We start from the raw sequence: 21,066 nt of genomic DNA, 5'->3' as shown, positions 1-21,066 counted from the left end.
AGGGAAGGGTAATAATTGACGTTAATAACATAAATGTTGATAAATCTTTAATCAGACTTATCTGTAGTTGTATTTTTTATTTGTTTTTGGTTAAGATATCAACATGTATATGGTTCATAAATAATTTTAATAAATGCATGAGTTCCTGTTCTTTGTTTGGTTAAGCGTTAACTGTCCTTCGTTTTAAAAAGTCCGGTAGGTGGCGAGACCGCTATCTTCCGATTTCAGAGGATAAAAATAAACTATCCTCCGAAAACGGAGGTCGCCTAAACCCCCTACGATAATTTTCTCTTTTTTTTTTTGATTGAAGAGGAATTTGTATTCGCTTTTGCCCCCAATACCCCCTCAACTGGAAATTGAACCGAATTCTAGACTCGATGGAAAGTACGAAGTGTTTTCGATCGCGTAATTAGTGAGCAAGATTATTGTTTGGTTTTGCCACGTCTCGATTTCCGTACTTCGCAGAAACCGGATGTTTTCTTAGCAGCGCCACTGTGCGGTGGCGGGAAAGTAAATGAGGTAAGAGGAGACGTTTCGTAAGACTACCTGCAGTGATACTAGTGCATAAAGTTCTACCATCGCAGTCTGCATGTATATCTGAACATGTAAGTATATAATGAAGAATAATAATGGGCAAAGAATGAGAGAAAATTATTCAAATATATCATGATCGTAGTATTGTATGCAATGGAATATTTTGATGCAAGTTCGTTACGAAACATCGTTCATTTATATAATTCCCCCATGTTCTTCAGCTGTTCTTGAGACGTAAAAAACAAAAAAAAACTTGTCATAAAGTATTATGGGGGAGGGGGGGGGTAATCCAACGAGCCGCCGTTAATTGCGCCGTGGCTTGCTTCAGAACTTAAGTACTTATCAGGCAAATTAAAAATTTTTGTTTTCTAAATCGAAAGGTAGAATGTTGTCCTTATTTGAGTAACTGTTGCCATTTTCCCCATGCATTGTTGCAATGTTCATTCATTTTATTGATGTTTACGCATCTATCAGCCGTCTATAGCACTTAATTCATCATCGGCTAGCATTTTAATAAAAAAAAAACTTCTGGCCATCGCAATATTTAAATGACTGATGATAGTCCCTCTCGACTTTTCACATACATGCCAAGTTTTGAAAATTCCTATGGGGGATTTTGCACGTGACGACAATTTTCAAAGCTTTAAATTTGCGACATTTTGTCGTGAAAATAAATGTTTATCCCTTTTTTTTGATTTATAACATCAATATCACTTGTTAATACAATTTAAGAATAAATAATACAAACAAATTTTTTCCTTCCAAAATTCAAATATCTTTTGCTTAAATAGGTACCTCTCTCGCTAAAGAAGTGATATCTGTTTAGTTTAACAACATTATGTCTGAAAAAGACACATAGTTTGGTGAAAAATGTACAACTTTCAGTTCAATAAATTATTTTGCAGTTTTAGAAATATATGAGATTTTGTTACTGTACAGTTTCTGGGAAACATTTGTAAAATTCTATATTTACATTTTACACAATTAGAATTTCCTAATTAGACATTAAATTGAAAGAAATATTGAAAAATTGCAATGCATTGTGTTTGTGAGGGTGTGTGTGTGTGAGAGATAGAGAGAAAGAAAATTTGTTTGTGGTATGTACTTTAAACAGAAGTGTCATTTTATTCCCTATTAATAACTAGACACCATGATGATTAATTTTATCACACACACAAAACAACTTGAAGAAATAAATTTACTCTTGAGATCATAAATTATTTAAAACAGGGATATCCCCTATCCCAAACAAAAATTAAAATTGTTATACATGTAATCATGATGAACTTTTGCATAATCTTGGCAGTGTCGTCTGGGTATTCCCTTGTCGTATTACATTTTTTGGGGGGGGGGGGGGAGAAATTCAGTGTACTTGAGGTATAAGACTTTGTTGTTTCATCTAAATTATTTTCATCTTATTTTAACTGGTAAACTTTACAATATTTTTATTACAGCAGCTATGCTTTGTTGTTTCTACTTTCGTTTTTAAAAAACGATCAACATGGATTAATTCCAATTTTGTTGTTAGTTTATCATATCACTGTATTTAATTTTTGTTTTTATTAATATGATATAATTAACCCCTAAATCTATGTGTTTCACTATGCATACCCCTTCTGATTGAAAAGTTTAATCCCCTAACTGCTCCAGGCTATGTTACCTGTACCTGGACAGCTATGTGCATTCAAGCAAGAAGTGATTTCCTGTGGCTATAATTAACACTTCTGCATGAGTTAAATAATCAAAGAGACTAATCTGTGTGCATTGAATAAACAAGTCTGATATTCTAACCCCAACTGACAAAATATTTCGGTAGGGAAATTTTAAGTTGATTTTTTTCAAATCGGGATTTTAGGGTAATTTTGCTTTCACGATCGGGAGAGCGGGATCAAAGGGTAAAATTGGGAGGAGCCCGCGTAAATCGGGAAAGTTGGCATGTATGCTTTTCACCATCCTTAGAGTTTAATTAGGTCAACTTTTTCACAGGCACTTCGCAGCTAGGTTAAGGACGCCCATGAAATATACGCTTTAATATATTCAGGGAAAATGAATACAATTTTAATATTTTTTTAAACATCATAAGTTTTGATAAATGTGAATTGTGGTGTTTTCACTTGTATATATCGGGTCTCTGCTGAGTTCAGGGATGGGGTAATCGTAATCGAGTAATCGTAATCGATTGTAATGATTACTTTTTTTCAAGTAATCGACAGTAATCTGTAATCGAAGAGATTTTCAATTACTTGTAATCGTAATTTAATCGATTACAGCTAAAATTTTCAATGTAATTATAATTACTTTTTCGATTACTTTCGATTATTTTATACATAAATGGATGTTATTTTGGAGAATTATTTCCAGTCAGTCACACATAAAAATTTAATATAAAATATAAACCACCTGGTGTAATGTTTGGATTTCCTAACTTTTATTATTATAAGTTTAATGATGTTCTCAATAAATTTTGCATTATAGACCTACTGGTCTAGTATTTAATAATTCAGAAGTGTATTTCAACCATTTATTAATAAAATATACAGATTTTTCGTGTGCATTTTACATTTGAACCACTGTCCTCTTGCTGCATGTCCCTTTTCATATTTCAGATGTTGAAAAACTTTGTCTTGTAATAGAAAATTATAAATAGCAAAAACAGATTGAAGTGCTGTATTAAACATAAATAATTTGGTAAATAAACTACTAGTATATTGTACTCGAAAAAAGAAGATGGAAATACTTCTGAAAATGTTTAAAAACAACCTCAAACTTGTGTTTTAGTAACTTTAAAATTTGCAAAATCATTCGCATGTTTTCATTCCAACTTGTAAGGTTGCTTTTATATCAGTGAGAGGTTATAAGTGTCTGTAAGAGAGGGTGTGTGTCACTTTGTTTGCTTATCTTAATTGGCTAATTAATTGACTGAGACATTTGCAGATAATGAGGTGTAAACTGTGAACTACCTAGTGTTTAACTTTTATTCCATTGAAGACAAACAATATTAATAAAACAATTAATAGCTCTCAAAACATTTATTTCAATACAGAATGAAATTGTGCTATTTGTTTCATTACTTAAAGACACACTTAATTTACATGTTTATTACTAAGAGTTCTAATTTACTTACTTTTTTGAAAAAGACACGCACAGGAATGTTTAATATGTACTGTCAACATACGGGCAGCCCAAATACTTCTAATGAAGTAATTCACAATAAAATATTAAATAATTTTTGCAACAAGTCAATAAATGTGGAGGTTCAGATATCCAAGGTTGAAAGGAATATTAATTAATTCCTTGGCATATTTTATTGTAGGAATCATGTCTCCACTTTCCATGGTAGAGAATCCCTCATTTGGGCATTTAGTGAGAATGTTAGCCAGAATAAAACCTTAATCTGTAGAATCTGTACTGAAACTGCAGGAACACATTCAAACTTCAGTGGCTAACATCAACATTTACCATTTAAATATATATTGCTTTGATATTTGAAGGGATAAAAACTTGGAAGTAATCGATTATTAATCGATTACATCTTCCAAAGTAATCGATTACAATCGATTACAGGACAAAAATGAGTGTAATCGATTATTAATCCATTACACAAAATTCCTCCAAGTAATCGATTATTAATCGATTACATTTTTCAGTAATCGTGCCCATCCCTGGCTGAGTTTGGCCAAAGCGACATCGCTTACATCAGCTGTTTGTCACGTGACAGGTTTAAAATTAGAACATGTATGTACTACTACAAAGATTGTAAAAGTTCAACGATATACGGGCATCTTTCCGCTATAAAATTTATTCTGTTTTCTTTGAGACGAATTCCTTAACACGAAAAGTGCTGGGAGCAACTTCCCTATGTTCGGGAATTGTTTAAAATTTAGCCCTCTTTCTATAAACTCCAGACAAAAATATAATACGCATTGGAATAATGTTACATTACGGAATAAATAAACAATGCACAACCAGCTCCCAGCACTTTTCAGAATAGTAGGAATAATAGCTACACGTGTTTAAAAATTCAGAATTTATAGTGAGGCAGATATCTTGAACTTTTGATATTTTCGAGGGGCTGGACCTGTCATTCTAGCACGTTACTGTACAAATGTGCTACCAACGGCTTTATATAAAGTCTACACATTATCAATTTAGTTTGACAATAAAATGTTGATTAATATATTTCAGAATATGTCTCTCTTTTGCTCCAACTACGCGTGTTTCATATTTATTTTTATTTTTACAAGCTACGATAAAAGCTTGATCCACGCCTCAAGTACAGAGAAACTGCGTGTCAAACTAAGAAATGACGTCATCTCAGTAAGTACAGCGAGATCAAGCTGGATTTCATTCTACATACGCTAAGTGCTCTTATGGCAAGATAAGTTGCACATCCATTTATCTTTATAATATTAATGAAAAACGAAAGTATTTAGTGTGTTTTAAAAAGAACGTATAGTATTTATTCATCGAGATTCATTTGTATTGTTTTAACGTGACGTCATAATAGCTTTCCCAAACCTCTGCCAAGGCTGACGTATATATGGGAGTCCTTAACATAGCTGCGTTGTTTCTGTAATAATTTTTTTAACCCATATATAATAATAACACAAGGTATCTAACTCCAAATTACAAGGAATACTCCCTCCCAGAATCGCAGTCATTTACACTTTCTCAGAAAATGCACTGGCAAACTGTTTATTTCCATTTCTTCTATGTTAATTTTTCTACACAACCATGCTTGTCTTTATTTTCTATCTCTGTAAACAGCATCAAAACTAGGGTTAGATACCGTTAAGGATAAATGGTACGAAACTATACCGGTATTTTTAAAACGATACTGTATTTTTAACGATATGGTACTATACCTCGATGAATGAGAATGAGGGCTAATTTTATAACAAATGTGCTTTCACCAATCTTCAACCATTCAATGTTATAATCTAAAATGAGCCTATAAACTATGTTATATTTCAATCTTTTGATAAATCATCAACAAAACAAATAAATTGAATCTCAAACAAATTAATTTAACTAGATACAGCTGACCGCTTCACCCGGTTGCCACTTGCCAGGGCCCATTTTGTTTGGTCGCATTAAACGACGAAACATTAAAAATGGATAATAATGCACATCACATTTTTGCGACATTTTGCATTTTTTAATTACAATTATTATCAGTTTTTATAAATAAAATTAAAACATGATTAATGTGAATGTTTTTTATTTTTAAATATACGTATTGATTTACCTCGAATATCCGCAGTCAAAAGCAAGTATCATACTAAGCATCCACTTCATTAATTAGCGTACCCTTTCAGTGCACGGAGAATTTTATTTTAGCGAGTCTGGAATCTCTTTTTTCAAAAATCATTTTGAATGTATTAAAATGTTTCAAAGATTGAGAAATACCATCATTAGTACCGGTATTAAGGTATGTCACTCGTGAAATTTGTTATATCAAGGATTTTTTGAGAAGTATGTTTTGGATAAGTACTCATATAGTATGACTCAAAATCACAGAGAAAACAGGGGGCCAGTGTGCATCTGACTGAGCTACAGTACAATTAAGTTGACCTTTTTGCACTTAAATTTTAACTCTTTGGTTAATCACTTTAACCCTTATCATATTTTATCAGATGTAACCATAATCTTAAATATAATCTTATTTTACGTAAAATAGTTTGAATGATATTTATCATTGAACAAATCTTGCAAATTAATGTGCGTAAATTATTGTGTGACCTTTTTGCACTAAAAAAGTAACATATTTGGGGTATTAAAAATCTAAATAGGCAATAAAATATTTTCTTGTATCAAACTTTTTACGACTTAAGTGCTGATCGGTCACAAGTATCGAGTAGTTTTAAATAATGAAAGAAAAAGTTGGGGTCAGTGATGTAAATTTTGAAATATCGGTCAAAATATGCGATTTTCAGGCCAAAAACGGTGTAAATTTTATCTTGACTTCTTTAATATATCTTCATTTCTCGGCAAAGTTTGTTGAGGGAAGGTGTAAAATTTGTTATAAAAATATAAATCAAGACCTATATTTAATATTCCAGGCATATCATAACGGAAAATATTCTCTGAGTAAAAGTATGTGAGGCTAAAGTTCCAAGATATTAAATTTAATAAATGTGCAGGTTTGCAGAATTTTCTGCTAAATATCCTTCCACCACAAGAAATAGTCCCTCATAAATCTTGCTTCTTTATGAATTTTTGAGCAGTTTTTAGCTCACCTGAGCTGAAAGCTCAAGTGAGCTTTTCTGATCACCCGTTGTCCGTCGTCCGTCCGTCCGTCTGTAAACTTTTCACATTTTCGACTTCTTCTCAAGAACCAGTGGGCCAATTTTAACCAAACTTGGTACAAAGTATCCTTAGGTGAAGAGGAGTTTAAATTGTTAAAATAAAGGGCCAAGTCCCCTTACAAGGGGAGATAATCAAGTAAAGACAAAAATAGGGTGGGGTCATTAAAAAATCTTCTTCTCAAGAACCACTGGGCCAAAAAAGCTGAAACTTATGTGGAAGCATCCTGGGGTAGTGGAGATTTTGAATTGTTAAAATCATGACCCCCGGGGGTAGGGCGGGGCCACAATAGGGAATCCAAGTTTTACATTGAAATATGTAAGAAAAATCTTTAAAAATCTCCTTCTCAAGAATCACTAGGCCAGAAAAGCTGAAACTTATGTGGAAGCATCCTGGGGTAGTGGAGATTCTAAATTGTTAAAATCATGACCCCCGGGGGTAGGGCGGGGCCACAATAGGGAATCCAAGTTTTACATTGAAATATAAAGGAAAAATCTTTAAAAAATCTTCTTCTCAAGAACCACTAGGCCAGAAAGGCTGAAACTTATGTATAAGCATTCTGGGGTAGTGGAGATTCTAAATAATAAAAATCATGACCCCCGGGGGTAGGGCGGGGCCACAATAGGGAATCCAAGTTTTACATTGAAATATAAAGGAAAAATCTTTAAAAATCTTCTTCTCAAGAACCACAAGGCCAGAAAGGCTGAAACTTATGTGGAAGCATTCTGGGGTAGTGGAGATTCTAAATTGTTCAAATCATAGCCCCCGGGGGTAGGGCGGGGCCACAATAGGGAATCCAATTTTACATTGAAATATGTAAGAAAAATCTTTAAAAATCTTCTCCTCAAGAACAACTGGGCCAGAAAAGCTGAAACTTATGTGGAAGCATCCTGGGATAGTGCGGATTCTAAATTGTAAAAATCATGACCCCCGGGGGTAGGGCGGGCCCACAATAAGTATTACAAGAGGGGAAATCTGGTTAAGAACAGCATGGCTAAAGTTACTCAGGTGAGCGATGTGGCCCATGGGCCTCTTGTTTCATTGAATGTTGAACAATTTACATTGTTTCATTTAAATATGTTATGAAAATTTAATTTTATTAAATAGTTCTGTAGTAAGAGGTTCTGCCTGACCTTTTCTAAAAAGCTGACGAGTGACATACCTTAAATAAAACAGTATTTTACTGGTATTTTTGAAGTAACTATTCGGTACGGTATTGGTACCGAGTACTGGTATCCAACCCTAATCAAAACTGCTTGCTGACTGAAAAATTCAACTTGCACAAGGTTTGAGTGAATTTTCTATTGAGGAATCTGGCTGACTTAAGTGTTTCTGTCCTTTGTAGGGCTGAGGTCATGAAATCACTTTCTCCTCAAATTCCCAGTGCTGAAGCTGCAGTTCCCAAGGAGGCTGCTAGTGATGGGACTATAGAGCATGTAGCAAAGAGCACCCAGAATTCTGATCAGACAAAAGTTACACTAGATGTGGTAAGTTATAATCAAAGTTTCTTAAGTAAATAAGCATGTCTTAAGAATCATAAGGAAACTATAAGAAAATGAGCAATACGTTTTCAAATTTAACATTCCACTAAGAGTGCCAACACTTAATATTTATGGACCAGCTTCAGAATCTGAAACGCTGGGCATAACATTGAAGACTAAAAACATGATAAAGATTGAAAAGAGGTCTGTGAAAAAAAAGAAATATTACAGAAAAGAATGTATACAGTAAAACTTGTTTAGTACGAACACGGGTATAGCGAATTCACGGATATAGCGAATTTTTCTTGGATCCCCAGCTATATAAATTTAACGAATTTCTTATACGGATATAATGAATTACGGATATAGCGAAGTAATTTCACAGGTCCCAGTGACTTTGTTATAACGGAGTTTTACTGTATGTGCATTATAGTCAGCCAACAACACCAGCTAATGGTATATCTTCTTGCTTTTGTTGAGAAATAGCATATTCAAGATGAAAAATAAATCTACTGTAATAGTTTCATTTGAGGTACCAATATCCTCATAAGGCCAGCATTTTTTTATTTTTAGGTTTACAAACCTGCCGCTCGAAATTTTTAATTTTCAGGAAAAAAATAAAATTGAGAAAAACGGATTTTTTTTTCTTTCCCGATGTCGAATTTGAGTCAGGATCGAGATTTCAAATTTACGAACTCGTATTTCCGGTTTAAAATAAACATGGCGGGTAAATAAAGGTAGACCTGCATAGTTCATAGCAGCATCATAGCTTGGTTTAGTGTAAAATTTATCGATAGGAGTGCCATTCAAAACGTTTCATCCGTTCAGAGGACAAATAAAATGCTGACAACTTTGTTGCACAATGACATGTTGGTGAGATAATTATGTATCCATATTCAAAAGTAACTGCACGTAAATTATTTCCTCCCACAGGTTAAAAAATGTCCATGGTAGCTATAGCCAGAGACATTATTTAGGTCTCTGTTATAGCCTAAAATCTAAGCAACATTCTGTAGAAAAGGATCACTTATGCATCAGATGTATTGAATGAATAAAACTATGGGTGAAGTGAAGTCCATTTGAAGGTGAAATAAACAATAGCCTAAAGAAATGAAATATTTTAATTATTAAAGAAAACAAGTATATACCAATATATACAGGCATATAGTATCATTTTTAAATGTGTCAGCCAGAAAAATTATTTTACACTTAATTGAAGAAATTTTGACCCCCCTCCCCAATACTCCCTGTCTGTTATATGATAGGAATATTTACTTAAGGTCTCGAGTATATTTTTTAAAACAATTTCTACACATTCATGTAACACATATTCTAAAAAAAATGAAGATATACATAAATTAAAAGAGTTTAAAAATTAGATTTTTTTAAATTTGTATTTTGACCAACATCTCAAAATTTATATCACTGCATGGCCCCAACTGGCAGATGATGAAATAAACAATTTAAGGTTCTACCTTCCTATTTTTAACCATTGTGTGACCAGTGGCAAGGAGCCTGTTAAGAGAGTATAAAAAAAGAAGCAAAAATGAATGTACAAAAGTTGATAATTTATACAAAATTTTTTTTAATTTTTTTTTTTAATTTCCTCCTCCTACGGGACTTTTTCATTCTGGTGTTCGTAAACCTAAAAATAAAAAAATGCTGGCCTAAGTTTAAAAAAGTTTGCAGTTTGAAATGTGTGTCTATACATCTTTGTCTTGTTATAAGGGAGAGAAAGGGGAAAAGGATGTTCAGGTGGAAGATAAAACCTTGAGCTCTGATTCAAAGGAAGACACTGGGGACATAAAGGAAGATATAAAGGAAGGACAGTCAGACAAAGCTGTGATAACCAGTGAAATGGAGAAGGAGGAGAAAAGTTTGCAACAAGAAGCTGAAAAAGAAGAAGAAAAAGTTAAAAGTGAACAACAAAAGGTAACACAAATTGACAAAAAGTGTTACTTTTGGTTAGAGGAAGGTCCTTATGCTTTAATCATATGTGTTTGGAATGGAAAATAGTAGTAAATTTTATCTGTACAAACATTAAAAGAGAAGTTAATGTATAGCTATGATGGTGCTGACTGTTCAATATGCGCTCTAAACTTGGTAAATAGATGGCTTCGTAACACTACTAGCTTATGAATTAATTGACAGCAGCAGAGCGGGATATTTTCACCATCACAAATTGACCAGTATTTGCTTTTTTCACTATGAATATAATTCTTCAGTTGTCATTGATATGAAAATGACTTGTCAGCTGCTGTATGGTTAGTTCTCCGAGTCACTAGATGGCATTGTTCACTTTGATATGTAATGACCTCATGTCCTACCATAGATATAAAGAAGGACACTGTAAAACAAACATGATGGCTAAAATACACAGATGTACGAATTTTGAAATTTTGTTATCGATTGAAATTTGTGTCTACTTCAATCATATGAAAGCATGAGAAAGTAAACCATGTAGATGTTATCTCCATGATCACTGCATATTGTAGATTTCTAAATATATGTGAGGAATTAATTGTCGTGTAATTTCACGAGAAGCACCACTCAAGGAGTAAAATTAGTCACTTTTATATTTATGGAACTGAAATCAGTGGAAAAAAACTCTTGATCAATCATCCATTCGTGAATTATTATTCTCACGATTTGACGTTAAAGGGTAATTTCACAATAATAAGTATTTGTGAAAAAAATAAGGAATCTACAGTACCTCACTGAATGATGCAGCACAAAGAAAGTAATATGCAGGGAATAAATTTTTTGCAGGTTAATTGGAAATAACCTCTGCTCTTAAATAATCACATTTACAATTTATGAAGATGCTTCTCAGGAGCTGACAAATCCCATTGCCCGACGCCCGGGGGCTAATGAATTTTAGGGGTGGGCAAGTGAAATTTTATCAACCACTTGCCCGTTGGCAAATGACTTATCCACATGTAAGTCAGAAATAAAGCTAGGCACAGGGGCTTGCTTGATCTACTCAGTATTTGTCTTCCTAATTTTTTGAAATATATATAAATATATACAGTATTAGTTTATGGTCATGATGGTGGGGCAAGCAAAAATTCAGGTAGGGCAAGTGAATTTTGACCATGCACTTGCCCTTGGGCAAGTGCCTAAAAATCTGTTTGTCAGCCCCTGGCTTCTTCTTTGTATTTCTCTGTAGGCATGTAAAATTCTGCAGATTTACAATTTCATTTTAAACTGAGGGTATGAAACTCGGTAGATTTGCATACGAAATTCATATTTCATAAACAGTCATTTAGACTTATTCGTTTATTTTAACACAATGGTGTGTTAAACAATACAAAACAATGACCATAAGACTTGTTTAAGTAGGTGCATAGCTTTATTATAAACAAAAGATGATTTGATACTTCATTATGTCTTATGGCTCCTGGCTATTGCTATTTATCTTGTATTTTATGAGATAATGTTATCATCAGATTTGAGCATATATTGAATGAGATTATTTAATTACAGAATGATAAGCTTTTCCAGCAATCTCAAACATGATTTCTTTCTGCATATTTTGACTAATTTGTCATTTCAATTTTTTTTTTGAAATAAAAGTCAGGAAGTACCCTGGCACAAAATTCTTTGGATGTTTTGTGACAACCAACTTCATGTAAATATGCAACACTTGGCAGAAATTACATCTTCACTATACAGATTTCATGGTATTCTGTTCAGAGATTGGATTAATACTGTTCTCTCTTTATCCAGATATGGGAGCAGCTGGATAGTGAAGACAGAGAACAGAGATACAGTAAGCTTCAGTTTCTGTTGAATAAGAGCACGATGTACACCAAGTACTTGTTACAGAGGATTGAGAGACAAAAACAGGAGGACGAGAAAAGGAAGGAGCGCCTCGCCAAAAAATTGGCAAAGAAGGTTTGTAGTGGCACATCAAATGATTATATCATGCCGGGCTTCTTCACTGGGTCTTCCTCCAAAATTGTAATTGAGACTAGGGCTTTTGATATAAAAAGCACTTTGTATATCGATGTGTCAAAGCCCTTGTAGTAAAGGAGAATGGAGCCAGAAGGGCATTTCATGTAGTTTCCTGGAACTATAAGTTTATTTAACATTTTGGGAAAAAAAATAAGCGTATGTGAATGTTATTTTTATTTGCAGGCTCAGATGGAAAGTTCACAAGAAAAGAATCCCCCAGCAGAAGAGAGAAGATCCAACAGAAACAAGCAGTCAGTTCTCAATTCCCCCAGCCAACCTACGTCCTCTCAAGGTAAGATCTATAACTGATATTCATATGCTAGTTTTAACAATTATAGCAGATTGATCAAAAGGTGAAAATGTATTTTAAGACCAACAAATTTAAAAATTCATTTTCTTGAAGTATGCATTGAAATAGTATAATTTTTTTAAAATTGTGAATAAATATTGCAGAGGGGAAAGCAGGTAGAGGTCGAAAAAGAAAAACCCCAACAGATCCGCTGGACCATAAGGTAGACAACAGTGTTTATATTATTAGAAGTTTTGATATGTATGAAAATCTGAACAGTAGTTCAAATGCCTTTTATTCTCACGATTTTGAAATGTCTGTGATCTACAATGAAGGTAGCAATTCAAATATATGAAGAACATTTATCTATGGAAAATATGCAAAGAAACTTAATTCAACATTGGCAAACTTTTAAACTGGATTGTGTTTAAAATTTAAAATTCTTTTAGGCAAATTTCATCTGTCTTTTTTTAGCCTTCTTCAAAGAGGAAAAAAGGAGAAAATGGAGATTCCACAAATTCAGCTGAAAATTCAGAAAACATCACTCCAAACACCAACTCTGCAGATCTTTTATCTGCTGCACAACCAGTCACCAAGGATTCCGGTATAGGCGCTGACAGTATTTCACAGTTAGATGAGGAAGAACGAGCAAAACTGGAGACAGAGAAGAGGTTAAAAAGGGAGGCCGAGGAGAAAATTCTGTTGGAGAAGAATGAGGAACATCCTGTTCTATTTACTGGAGGAAGCCTAAGGCTGTACCAAAAGGAAGGCTACAAATGGCTGAAGGTAAAGATAGAAACAGAAGTAATGTTTTTAGATATTAAGTTTGGGAGATAAAATCATTCATTAACCATACTTTTGAAGTTGTCATGAATATCTGTTAATTTCTGTGTATTTGACTACATGTAAATGTTACAAAGACATTGCATTAAATCCTTGTTTACAAATGAGAGTATTACAGTTGTGAATGAATGTGTATATATGTAAGGATTTTTTGTATTACAGACATTATATGAGAATGGAGTTAATGGAATCCTGGCAGATGAGATGGGTTTGGGTAAGACTGTACAGTGTATAGCGCTGATATCTCACCTAGTTTACCTCGGAGTTACTGGCCCTTTCTTGGTTGTTGCTCCTTTATCAACCATTCCTAACTGGTATTCAGAATTCAGAAGATTTGCTCCAAAGGTCAGTTTGTCATGCTTTTTGAGCTTGAAACATTTTAAAATCAGAGAATAGTTTAATCTGTAAAAAGTTTTTTTTTTGTCTTTTCTATTTAGTTTTTCCTCCAAAAAAATGTAACTTCATAGAGAATAACTTGCAGCTAGGAAAGACAATTTTCTAAATTCAATCAGCAGCAAGTTGTACTAGTTCAAGCCAATTTATCCATTAATGATAAATGTTGTATGTGTATCAGGTACCTGTGGTGCTCTATCATGGAACACCAGAAGAACGCAGTCAACATCGAGCCAAAATTAGGAAAAAGACACAAATTCGTGAGGATGTTGAAGTTCAGCCTGTGGTCATCACATCATATGAAATGACGATGAGGGATAGGAGTCAGCTGCAGCATCACGAGTGGAAAATACTGATTGTGGATGAGGGTCATCGAATCAAAAACACCCAGTGTCGACTCATAAGGTTTGTGATTTTTTTTTGTTTACATAGCTTAAAATCTACCTCATTCACACAAGAGTATAAAGTAAAAGTCAGCATTGTTTATTTGTTCCTTGAATCAATAGTAATTTTTAGTGAACATTTAGTCGTCTATTTGTGGACACACTAACTTCAGACAATTTGTTGTTTGTAGAGAGCTGAGGATGTACAGGAACACTCATCGCTTACTTCTCACTGGCACACCTCTCCAGAACAATCTAGCAGAGTTGTGGTCCCTGTTGAATTTTTTATTACCGGAAATCTTTGATGATCTTGGAAGGTTGTATGATTTATTCATCTTCCGTCTAGAATGTATGATGAAATTTGGTTGTTGATTTTCTTATTTTGTTATTGTTGTGTTGTATTTGTTGCAGTTTTGAAATGTGGTTTGATGTAGAGAGGTTGTCAGTAGATGATGCTGAAGAGAAAATTGTCAAAGAAGAGCAACAGAAAAATATTCTTTCAATGCTACACCAGGTTATTATTGCTTACTACCTCAAAATTGATCAAGCTTTTGAATTGAGAACATACAGTATATAAAAAAAATGTTTACATTTCTACCATAGATTTTGACTCCATTCATGTTGAGACGATTGAAGCAGGATGTTGAACTCAATTTGCCTCCCAAGAAAGAGCTCTTAGTGTATGCTCCCATGTCCTCCATGCAGCAAGAGTTCTACACAGCAACAGTTGACAAAACCATTATAGACAAAATTCGCGAAAAGAATGTAAGCTATTATTTTTAGTAGTGGATTAAAGATTTTTTGGGTATGCATGAAGGAGGAAAAATAGGCCAGTGTGTAAAAGTTTGAAGAGAATAACTTGTAAATAGATAAAATTTAATAAACACTTGATATAGTATAGTGTAGAATTTCACTTGGTCTTGCAGGAAGGACCAGAAGTGGTGGAGTTGGACAGCAATGGCCGACCAGTGAGACGATCAAGGAACAAGAAAGTAAACTACAGCATGATGGAAGGAACAGATGATGATAAGGCTGCTGATTCTGATCTGGAGGAGGAGCTGGAGAAGTGGGTCTGTGATATCCAAGAAAGCAGAGCATCAATGTCTGCCAAGTAAGTCTCGTAAACACAAATGGTAGGAAGAAGAGCAAATATTTTTATTCTCTTTTGAGGGTTAAGATATACTTAAGTTGATTTCAATTCTAGTAGAGAGAAAGTTCCTGCCAAATCAGTGGTGACAATTCGTCTACAACATATCATGATGCAGTTGAGGAAGTGTTGTAACCACCCGTATCTGCTGGAGTATCCCCTGACAGAGAGCGGAGAGTATAAGGTAGATGAGGATTTGGTACAGCTGTGTGGAAAGATGAAACTGTTGGATGTCATGCTAAAAGAACTCAAATCCAGGGGGCACAAGGTATTCAGGAGACACATCATTGTTTTAATTGGTCAGAGATGAAAGGAGACCAGTTACTGTCTTAAAGAGGCAATAGATACACAACTTTTTTATGTTACAGGTGCTGATCTTTTCTCAGATGACCAAAATGCTGGACATCTTGCAGGACTATTGTTATCTGAGGAAATACAGTTTCTGTCGTCTGGATGGTTCGACCAGCATACATGATCGACAAGAGCAGGTGATGAACTAGAATTACTGAAAATTGTTGACATGTTGAGGTATAAGATATTTTTATTTACAATCCACAAAGGTGATTTTTCATGTAAGAGACTCCTTTCCTTTCAGATGTCTGAGTTCAATAATAACCCTGACACGTTCCTCTTTCTATTGAGTACAAGAGCTGGAGGATTAGGAGTCAATCTCACAGGAGCAGATACAGTGATTATATATGATAGTGACTGGGTAAGAAAAGGCTCATTTGTTTCCATAAAATTACATATGTATAGTGCCACATGTAAATTCTCAGCTAAAATGTTGTCATTTCTTTTTTTTTTTACAAAATTCCTATTGAGAAATTTTCAACCTTTATTTCAACTGTTTGCAGAACCCTCAGTGTGACCTCCAAGCCCAGGACAGATGTCACAGAATAGGGCAGACCAAGCCAGTGATTATTTACCGCTTAGTGACGGCTAATACGATTGACCAGAGGGTAGTCGAGAGGGCAGCAGCAAAGAGAAAATTGGAGAAAATGGTCATTCATAAAGGTACCCTATTCTGACTTAATATGGTATTTACCAATCTGCATTGCATCTGTATTGACTATCTGCATTCTAGTGCAGTGTTTTTGAAAAAAAAAAAATCTTGTGAACAATCAAATTGTACACTTGAAAAAGTATTTTTCATTCTTGTTAATAGATTGCAAGTGAATAGATAAAACAATGTCTATTATTATTGAAGATTTTCTTGACTTTGACTATTTTTCTATCAAGGTTGCAAATTTTTACTCCTTTTTCAAATAACAGATAAAAAATTAACTGTTTCATCAATTTTCATGGGGATCAAAGTTTGTGGTTTTGGAAAAGAATGCAATTTCATTGAATGTAAATTTGTGGACAACTACCACATCCTATTCTATAATTAGTAAAATTTATAGTTCACTGATCAGCTAATATTCATATATTAATTCATATTCGAATATTCAATGAAAGTATTCGTATATATTCGTAAAATAAATAAAACCTGGTTTATTTTTCATATGCATATCCTACTTTCATGAAAGATTTTGCGTAGGTATTCTAATATTGGAAGGGAAATTGTATGAAGACTTTTGTAGGTGTACAATAAAGAATTCCATTTGATATTTGCAAAAGTTTCAAATAAATATTTGATTTAAATGTAGAAAAGTATAATATAAACAAATGATACATGTGGGCTTTTTTTATAGTAGTTCCAACTAAGGAACCAATCGTCTTACCAAAGGCAGGATAGTCATATACAGTTCAGATTTCAATACGTGTAATTAATTACAATTATCAGCTTAATAAGAGATATGATTATAATCTTTGATACAATGCTTTTGAAATATATACAAACATTTCCATAGACAATTTACCTAGGTAATTAATTAATTTCCCGATAATAAATATAAAATTCAGGATTATGTAAAACCCGAGATAATCAAGTAATTTACACTTTCATTCTAAAATTGAGCCCTTTACAATGTTAATTACAGACATTCTATTGGACATTCATTCAATGATCAATTAAATTTATTTTGATAGGTATCCTCTTCACGTCTTTTAGACATAAAGCATCATTGTACAATTCTTTAACACCGTACTAAAAACAAAATGATTTTAATTAGTAGGTCTATAAGATAAGAAAGTAGTGAAAGAAATCAAAAAGAAATTAAACGGGGACAATTCCAGCAATGTTCTAACCAAAATTTATTAATCACAGTACTTCTTTTTATGAAATCTGAAAAACACCGAATATTCGAATCTTAAATTCATATTCGAATATCAACTCATCGAATGAATATTCGAATGTTCGAATATTCGTTGACATCCCTAGATAAACCATGGCATTATTAAATGTAAAATCAAATTGATACCAATTTAACTTTTAACACAGGGAGATTCAAATCTGGTATTGAAAGTTTTACGGAGAAATTTAAGCCGTTGAGTCCCCAGGAGTTGATGGATCTGCTGAAGGCAAAGGACCATGAGAAAGAGGTTAAAGATGTGGAAAACTTAAGCAGAGAAGCCATCGACAGTTTGTTAGACAGGTCTGATCTGTATGCTAAATGGAAGAAAGACCAGGGGAGTGCCACAAAATCCAAAAAAGCTAAAGGTATCATACAAATTTATGAATAACTTATAAATACACTTACGAGGATGTTTGTTAAAAGTAGATGGTAGACTTAAGTACTCATAGGTTTATCCTTGTATGGCATAAACTTGATAAGCAACTCCAGATAGTGAAAGTGGTACAGTCAATACCTCAAAACTGTGAAGCATTTCCAGATATTAAATGCCTAATCTGTTATTTTAAGTATATACCTAACAAATGTATTGAGAAACTTTGCATCACAAAGAGGGGTTTTATTCATGTATATGTATGTTTATTTTCACCTATATGTGTATGAGAATTGTTATGATTGTGTTATTTTTCTTTACAGCAAAGAATTCCCTGAAAAAAGAGAAAGCTACAGACTTGACATCTGTGTTTTCAGTCATTGATGAAGATGTGCAGTGAAGTGTGAAATCCATGAGGCTTTATTTCCCAGAGAGGAAAACCTCTCACCACGTGACCAGAACTTAAACCATGTTGTGTTCAACTTCACACAAAAACTTAAACCTTATTGTGTTCAAACTAGAAGAAACCAAACATTTTTTCTTCAGTATCAAATAAAATATGAACTAGTTGTTCCTATTGAAGCCAATTTTGACAAAATTTTATTAACAACACAGAAATTGATGAACTTTCATCTTACTTAAATTGGTGTTTTTTGCCATCAGCATATTGTAAATACATATGTAAACCAGAAAATGGTGCTCATTATTATTTTAGTATGTATACAAATTTTATTTTAACAATACAATATCTTCTTTATTACATGTTTTAACAACTGATCATTTGCTCTTAAGATGTGAGGATTTAATTTTAACATTTCCAAGTATTGGATGTATAAATGCTTGTTATTTTGTGTATTACTAAGGACTGTAGCATGTGTCAAAAAGTAAAATAACATGAATGTCCTTCTATGATTGTAGAAGTAGTGCTACGTAGATTTATAGAGCTAGCATTTACTTTTTGTTTTTATCTGTGAGGGGGTATTCGCTCTTAAACAAGTTACATGTATGGAAGTGAATTGGTTTTTTTGTGTTCTATAAAAGTTGAATCTTGCAGTGAAACGGTTGTATACATGCATGTTAGTGTGAGAAATTAACAGTTCTTGAAATTTATAATTTTACAAATAGAGGAGATTTATTAATACTAGTATAGATGTGAGTATAGCTGGAGACATGCATTGTGAGTACTATGTCTTTCACTAGATATTTTGTAAATGTCACAATCCAGAAATAAATCATTTTTGGCTGCAATAGCACTTGTTTATGTGAGTGAATATCTTGCTTGCTAATAACTTGTATGCATTTGGAGACAGGTATTGAAATTATAATGTAATTATTGACATTCAAGATAAAAACATTCATTTATGATGAGAAGAAAAAAAAGAAGTCTGTGAGCCAATGCTCACTAGTCATACCCCCACTTTGATGTGAATATACACTCTGATGTGAATGTACACAAGTTCAGTTACGGACAGACACAGGATAAACAGGAAGTTGACATCGGATTCAAACAAAAGTAAATCCTACCATATGGCATGCCTAAACAAACAGTGTGCTAAAATTTCATACCTCTGCAATGAGTAGTTGCTGAGAAAAAAGGGACAAAATTAGTTATGTATGGTACGGACAGACACATGGATAAACAGGAAGTCGACATCAGATTCGTACAAAAATGAATCCCACCATATGGCACGCCTAAACAAACAGTGTGCTAAATTTTCAAGCCTCTGTAATGAGTAGTTGCTGAGAAAACTACGACCAAAATTTGTTATGTATGGTTTGGACAGATGCACGGATAAACAGGAAGTTGACATCAAATTCGTACAAAAATTAATCCCACCATATAGCATGCCTCAACAAAGTGTGTGCTAAAATTTCAAGCATCTGCGATGAGTAGTTGCAGAGAAAACTGAGACGAAAAATTTGTTATGGACGGACAGTCGGACAGACACACAAGGTAAAACAGTATACCCCCTCGCCTTCGGAGCGGGGGTATAAAAAGAAAATTAAGCACAGTAATTTACAGCAACTTATTCAGGCAAGAACTTTTGTAAGGATAAGGAAACCTAGTGAAAACCAGTTCATTTGTTGATATGAAGGTTTTGTAGTGTCATAAAAATCATTACAAACTATTTTCGCTTTGAAATTTTAGCTGTGAAAATTTGCATAGTTTAACTCATCACCTTAAGCTAAATTGAGGTCCCATGGTAAAAACTGAGAACGTATGAACTAGCATATGGCCCTTTGAGTCCATCAAGCAACACTTGACACAAGGTTTAAGGATGGATTCTCTTACTTAGTATATTGAAATATTAATGAACTTTCAACAGATTCAAGAATACAATATCATTTATAATTAATATTATTATATCAGAATTTACCGTCTTATTTTAATAGCAAGGTTGGGTCAAGGTCATTATCTTTTTAGCTCACCTGAGTTGAAAGCTCGGGTGAGCTTTTCTGATCACTTATTGTCCAGTGTCCGTCTGTTAACTTTTCACATTTTCAACTTTTTCTTCAGAACCGCTGGGCCATTTTCAACTAAATTTTGCACAAAGCACCTTTGGGTTTATAAGAGGATTCTAAATTATACAAATGAAGGGCCAAGCCAGCTTCCAGGAGGAGATAATAAGAAAAAGGACAAAATAGGATGGGGTCATTAAAAATCTCAAGAACCACTCGACCAGAAAAGGTGAAACTTATGCGGAAGCTTCCTGAGGAAGTGTAGATTCTAAATTGTTCAAGTCATGACCCCCTGGGGTTAGGGTGGGGTCTCAATAGGGGATGGAAGTTTTATATTGTAATATGAATATGAGAATAATCTTTAAAATCTTCTCGGGAAACACAGGGCTAGAATTGGGAAACTTGTGTGGAAGCTTCATGAGGAAGTGTAGAATTTTTAAAAATTGTTCAAATCATGGTCCCTTGGTAAGGTGGGGCCTCAATAAGGGATCAAAGTTTTACATTTGAATATATATATATATATATATATATATATATATATATATATATATATATATATATATATATATATATATATATCTATCTATAATCTTTCAAAAAATCTTATTCTTGTTAAACACAGATCCAGAACCGGGAAACTTTTGTGGAAGCTTCTTGGGGAAGCGT

At 33.6% G+C, this 21,066-nt stretch overlaps 1 protein-coding gene across 1 annotated transcript; it reads left to right on the top strand.

Annotated features, from left to right (window-relative positions):
* Window positions 1-478: 478 nt before the first annotated feature.
* Window positions 479-19,016, top strand: LOC133205584 (lymphocyte-specific helicase-like). The gene is made up of 19 exons (XM_061341425.1): window positions 479-605; window positions 8,186-8,327; window positions 10,050-10,253; window positions 12,051-12,218; window positions 12,462-12,570; window positions 12,732-12,790; window positions 13,042-13,353; window positions 13,573-13,755; window positions 13,985-14,208; window positions 14,378-14,503; window positions 14,598-14,700; window positions 14,790-14,951; window positions 15,113-15,297; window positions 15,391-15,601; window positions 15,702-15,821; window positions 15,929-16,045; window positions 16,188-16,347; window positions 17,717-17,935; window positions 18,264-19,016. Coding segments are annotated over exons 1-19 (2,883 nt in total). The 5' UTR covers window positions 479-603; the 3' UTR covers window positions 18,341-19,016.
* The last annotated feature ends 2,050 nt before the right edge of the window (window positions 19,017-21,066 follow it).

The sequence above is a fragment of the Saccostrea echinata genome, unplaced genomic scaffold (genome assembly GCF_033153115.1).
Source record: "Saccostrea echinata isolate AGI-Se365-2 ecotype Australia unplaced genomic scaffold, CSIRO_AGI_Sech_v1 ptg000054l, whole genome shotgun sequence".
Taxonomy (NCBI): Eukaryota; Metazoa; Mollusca; class Bivalvia; order Ostreida; family Ostreidae; genus Saccostrea; species Saccostrea echinata.
This window is presented reverse-complemented; position numbering and strand designations above follow the sequence as displayed.

Coding starts and splice junctions, on each gene's coding strand:
- LOC133205584 (XM_061341425.1), top strand. Junction 13,354..13,572: donor AAGGCTACAAATGGCTGAAG/GTAAAGATAGAA, acceptor TTTGTATTACAG/ACATTATATGAGAATGGAGT. Junction 15,822..15,928: donor TACATGATCGACAAGAGCAG/GTGATGAACTAG, acceptor CTTTCCTTTCAG/ATGTCTGAGTTCAATAATAA.